The 5,430-nt window shown below is 40.5% G+C and overlaps 1 protein-coding gene across 2 annotated transcripts in view; it reads right to left on the minus strand.

The window, feature by feature from the left end:
- Positions 1 to 1,512: 1,512 nt before the first annotated feature.
- pcsk6 (proprotein convertase subtilisin/kexin type 6) overlaps positions 1,513 to 5,430 on the minus strand; it is a 30,403-nt gene continuing 26,485 nt past the window's right edge. For both annotated transcript variants that reach the window (XM_008302070.1, XM_008302069.1), the window contains exons 19-21: positions 3,113 to 3,242; positions 2,675 to 2,787; positions 1,513 to 2,065 (exon numbers count right to left, since the gene is read on the minus strand). In XM_008302070.1, the coding sequence (XP_008300292.1) occupies positions 1,968 to 2,065; positions 2,675 to 2,787; positions 3,113 to 3,242 (341 nt within the window). In that variant the 3' untranslated portion in view covers positions 1,513 to 1,967. The remainder of the gene's footprint in view (positions 2,066 to 2,674; positions 2,788 to 3,112; positions 3,243 to 5,430) is intronic.

A 5,430-nucleotide genomic window follows, 5' to 3' on the forward strand; every position in this document is an offset into this window, starting at 1 on the left:
GCTCTAATGTTCAATGCTTCACTTTAAAGTTGTTAAATGTTGACTCTCTGAGTAAACTGACATCTGCAGTAAGTTATAATCACATGCATCTTTTCTATCTTTACATCAAGGATCACAGCAGAAGTCATTCTTGCAAATAATTTTGTCATCATTTACATTTTTGAAGCTGTGTGTGCTGATGGTCTACTCATGATGCCTGACATAACTGAACAAGATTACTTTCCTAAAAACAGGACACATGGTAATGTTGGTCATGTGTTCAAGAGACCATTTCTCCCTTGTTTGATATAGTTCAAAATGTGATTAAGTAAAGAAATCATGGTGTACAAGGTGTGTCAGAAAAGTTCCAAGACTGGTGTCACAAAAGATAGATTTCAAACCCATACTACAAACTCCGAGTTTTCCCCTTCAGACGGTCAACCAGCACGTCTACATCCTGCAGTGTTTGCTTCATTCAGTGCGTGAGAAGAGGTGAGAGTTGTGGCAAGACAAGTTGTGGCTGCTTCACCATGACAACCCACCTGCTCACAATGCCCTGAGCATCTGACAGTCCCTGGCTGAGAAGAATATCGCCCTGCTGGAGCAACTTCCCTAAGTTCTGTAAAAATATTGCAATTTTATTTTACATTTTTATGCTTTCAGACTGAGGATTTTTTGTATTCTCATCCTCAAAAATGTTTTCCATTGAAAACTATTTTAAGGGCTCAATGTCATTAGAAATGTTATCCCTTCTAGCCATGAAATTTCATTTAACTGGCCCTTGAAAATGTAAGAGAGAGCGCCCCTTAGAGTACCATTAAGGTAGAAAGGTGCAATTTAAGTGCTGACTGTAATGTTTGATTTGATATGTGCTGGGAAACAGCCTCTTCTGTCAACTTAGTAGCTTGTTAAGTTAGAGTATTCAAGTTAGTACACTCCTGTGCAATATCAAATGTCAAATGATTTAAGATTGTGTTATCTCTGAGTGGTTGCATTATCTCCAATTTGAACAGCATTCGCTCTCATGTAAAATTAAAAATTAACAGTTTATATTTAATATATGAAAAATACAGCCCCAACACAAATACTTTTGTTAAGTCCAAAGATTACATGTGTATTGGCTACAACAGGGAATACACAAAAAATACAAAAATGTTCATGTCAGTGTAGCTACTGTACTGTATATCAAGCATGATATTCAATCTTGATGCAGAATAACTTCTTGTGACAACAACACTCATGAAAACAACTGTGCCACTGCTCTGATCAACAATGTTGATCAAAGCAGTGGCACTAAACAGTAAAGCTGTGACATGGACAACCAGCAATGAGCTGAAAGATGACAAAATATTTTGCGGTGCTGACAACAGCAGAGCTGAAGCAGCATGACAGGGGAAACTGTAGCATCTTTTCTTAATAAAGCTGTGATCAGATGAGTCACCATAAAAAAATACCAATGTACGGTTTATTTGTCTATTTAGTTTAACTGTTTTTTATTTCAACTGAGCCGACGAAAATCCTAAAATAAAAACAAAAGAATTAACCAGAAATAAAATACAATTCATGATTACAATGATTTTCCACAGTACAAACTGCACCCTTATTATACTGTTTGGATGTGTGTGTGTGTGTATGTGTGTGTGTGTGTGTGTGTGTGTGTGTGTGTGTGTGTGTGTGTTTGTTTATTTTTTGACGTGTTTAGCACCAAGTATCTCACTTTGTGGAATACTAGAATACTCCACATACTACAGTTGATAAAAATTATCTATGGATGTCACATTTGCTGTCAGCAACTTGCAGAAAAACAACTGGGGTGCTTCACTCCATTCAGATCCTCATTTTGTAAAACGTTAAATGACCTGTTGTGATGGAAAACAGTAATTATTTAACTAAGGTGTGAGCAAACTGTCAAACTGTAATACTTTAGTAGGCATATTTTTCTCCATTGATTGAGAATAAGACAGAAGGCGATATAGGCAGGGGGCATCTCATCCATTCATCAGACAGGTACGGCAGCAGAACTGACGATAAAACTTCCTTTCACAGAGACGGTTGGACTTCACCATCTCACAGAACACCTCATCAGCTGACAGATAGAACAGAGCAGAAGACAAAAGGTTTAATGATAATCAGACTTCAATGTGCTTCACTGAGTGACTGACTGAATCGTATCCTTTATTTAACCAGGAAAAAAAACAACTGAGAACAAGACTCTCATTCATAATGGTGCCCTGAGAGCAGCTAGGGAAGAGTATAGAAAAATGCTTAAACACTTCACACAACTCAAAGTAGCACTGCCTGTGCGTGTCTGTATGTTACTGTGATGGCTCAGTTTTGACTTGTGCCATGTTGAAAGGGACATGGAAACATTACAAGGTCCAATCTAGTAAGTTTTCCAGTGCAGATGAGCGGCCATAGTGCGTAGTCAGACATGCAGCCGGCCTGTTCAGTTGCCATCAGATTAACAAAACAGAGTGCATGTCTGAAAGGGTTATGAAAGACTGTTTGATTTTCCAGTCAAAATACAGGGAAATGAACATTTTGCATTTAGTTGTGGAGAAGATACAAGCCTCATGGAGAGCACAGCAGCTCTTATCTAAGAACTGAGATCCTACAGCCGTGCCAGGAGAAGTTCATTGCATCACACAAGAACATTTGTGAATGAGGCTGATGTGAATTCTAACTCTAAACTTACCATTATTACAGGATGCATTCACTATACAAGTCCTGCTGATTAGACTGTACCCTGCTTTGCATTTGGTACATGTTGTTCCAGGACCACTGCAGCTCAGACAGTTTTCCTCACATCTGAAGACACAGAGTGACATGAAACCTTTAGAACTGAACTGAAATGATCGCTTAGCACACATACTTGATTCATTTTCTGTTACACAATGCGAAAAAACTTGGCTTAAGCAGCTAAATTATCATTAATTTTACTTTGAAATAAAGTTAGAACTGAAGCTGCTGTATTCTACTAACATTGCATCAGACATCAGATAATGTCTGTTTTGAATTTTTAATGTAACCAAGATAGGACATATAAGATGCAGATTTGAAAGTGGAAGTTAAAGTACAAGTTTTCTGGTTATAGTATTGTTTAAAGAAAACATTTTAAAAATAAATTAGCAACCTGTGGCACATCTTATGAGGGAGCCCAGCTGCCTCTCCAGAGAAATATCCAGGAGTACAGTCCTGCACACACCTCCACTCCTGCTGCAGGTAGCCCTCAGCACACTGGATGCACTCCTCCTTACCTGGCCCTGGAAAACACAAATGAGATCAAAACGAGATGTTATGTCTGTAACTTCTGTTCCCTGAAGGACAGGAATAAGGTACAACACACAGAGTATTGACATCACATGCTTGGATGACCTGACTGAAAACAGCTCTATTTGCGCCTTTAAGGCAGATGATCTGGGATGACATATGTAAGGCCCCGCCTGCAAATAAAAGCACTTGTCATCACAGCCATCCCTCAGCACAGCAACCAGGTATTGTACTCCGTTCCTCTCCTTCAGGGAACAGAAGTTATAGACATAACATTTCTTTCCTTTTCAGTTAGTTTGCTCAGTACAACACATTATGATGAGCCACGTATACAAGCCCCTCAGAGCAGCCACCAAACTGGAGTCTAACCTGTAGCACTCTAGTGCATGGTACACTGCAGCAGACAGGAGAGAATGAGCCACCAAATTTACCTCTGGCTGTTAAACTGGACCTTTCAACAGGTAGGCATGCACCCGCCACAGTTCTGGGTGTGGGGAAATCACCTGTCCTTTAGACAGGAGATCCCTGCAGACAGGGAACTGTCAGGACCACATTGCCAACAGACTGATTATATCTGCACACCATGATTTCACTGTCCACCTTGGGGCCACTAGGATCATGGTCAGACCAGAGGGAGTGGGTGTTTGATCTGGAGGCAAAGAGATCCTCTTCTGCCCTGATGAACAATATGTGAGCTACCACCAGTGGATGTGATCTCTGTTCTCACACCAGGGTTCCCCTCTGGAGAGAAGGTCTGCACCTTGGTTTTGGTCACTAGGTACATGGGTGGCTTTGGAAATAAACACTGCACCACTGCTGACTGTTTTAGCAGAATAAGGTAACCAGTTCCTTCCAGCTTGTTTAGGGGGAAACAAAACAAAACAAAACAAACAAACAAACAAACAAAAACACAGCTGTATTGTCTGCTCTGATCAGAACATGCTGGTATTTCAGAACCTGGCAAAAATGCTGCAGACCTAAGATAACCACTAGCAGCTCCAGGTCGTTGATGTGAAGTCTGCACTGAGCTGACACATCATGCATATGAGCCATGTCCACAGGGGCAATTTTACATGCACAGTAACGTGCTGCGTCTGAACATTGCCTTGATAGGCGTACACAAGCAGGCTACGAGGTGGTCACATGACAGCCACTGTACCTTCAAGGGTGTCGAATCAACATGGCGACTCGGTCGCAAATTTCCAGTTTTATTACGAAAGCCATTCAGCGAAAAGTATTTCTAATAAACATTTGAGACGAGAACCAAGCTATGCAGCTGCAGAGTCTGTCCTCATTTTAGTTGAACAACAGCTAATTTAGCTGTTTTATGAAAGATTAGCAAGTTGTCGGACCTCCATGCTCTGTGCCAAATTTGCACACAGTTGAAGTCAAGTCTACTTTATGCAAATGAGCTTGTGGGCAATGTTACTCTTCATTGCTCGAAACTCCCTGTGACGCTCCAGGACACGACACAGCGTGTTTCACAAACACAATGAATGGGAAGTGAGAAATTAACGAATCCTGTGGACACGCAACATTATCGCTCCCTTGTTTAGCAGACTCTTTTCCCCTTCAGTACTGCAGAGACACCATTGCTGGCTTGGAGGGAAGAAACAATCCTGCAAACCCTGATGGTTTTTGAGTCAGCAGAGGGAAGGGCCAGTCCACCTCCAGTTTCTCTGCTGCTCTGTGGAATGCAGCCACGGGAGCATTCTGACCAGATGATAAACCCTAGTCCCCCATGAATGTCCAAGCTAATGTCCAGCACTTCATCATCTCTTCTATTTTTCATATCTCTTCTATTTTTCTTTTTTTTTGCTCTTGTACTTTATTATGTATGGCACTGAAGGAGCTGCTCTTAATCTCATTGTACTTGTGTATAGTGACAATAAAGGCATTCTATTCTATTCTATTCTATTCTATCATCATCATGGTGGTCTATACCTACAGTGGGGCAAAAAAGTATTTAGTCAGCCACTGATTGAGCAAGTTCTCCTACTTAGAAAGATGAGAGAGGTCTGTAATTTTCATCATAGGTACACTTCAACTATGAGAGACAAAATGAGAAAAAAAAATCCAGGAAACCATATTGTGGGATTTTTAAAGAATTTGTTTGTAAATTATGGTGGAAAATAAGTATTTGGTCAATAACAAAAGTTCAACTCAATACTTTGTAACATA

The sequence above is a fragment of the Stegastes partitus genome, unplaced genomic scaffold, assembly GCF_000690725.1.
Source record: "Stegastes partitus isolate 25-593 unplaced genomic scaffold, Stegastes_partitus-1.0.2 Scaffold1754, whole genome shotgun sequence".
Classification (NCBI taxonomy): Eukaryota; Metazoa; Chordata; class Actinopteri; family Pomacentridae; genus Stegastes; species Stegastes partitus.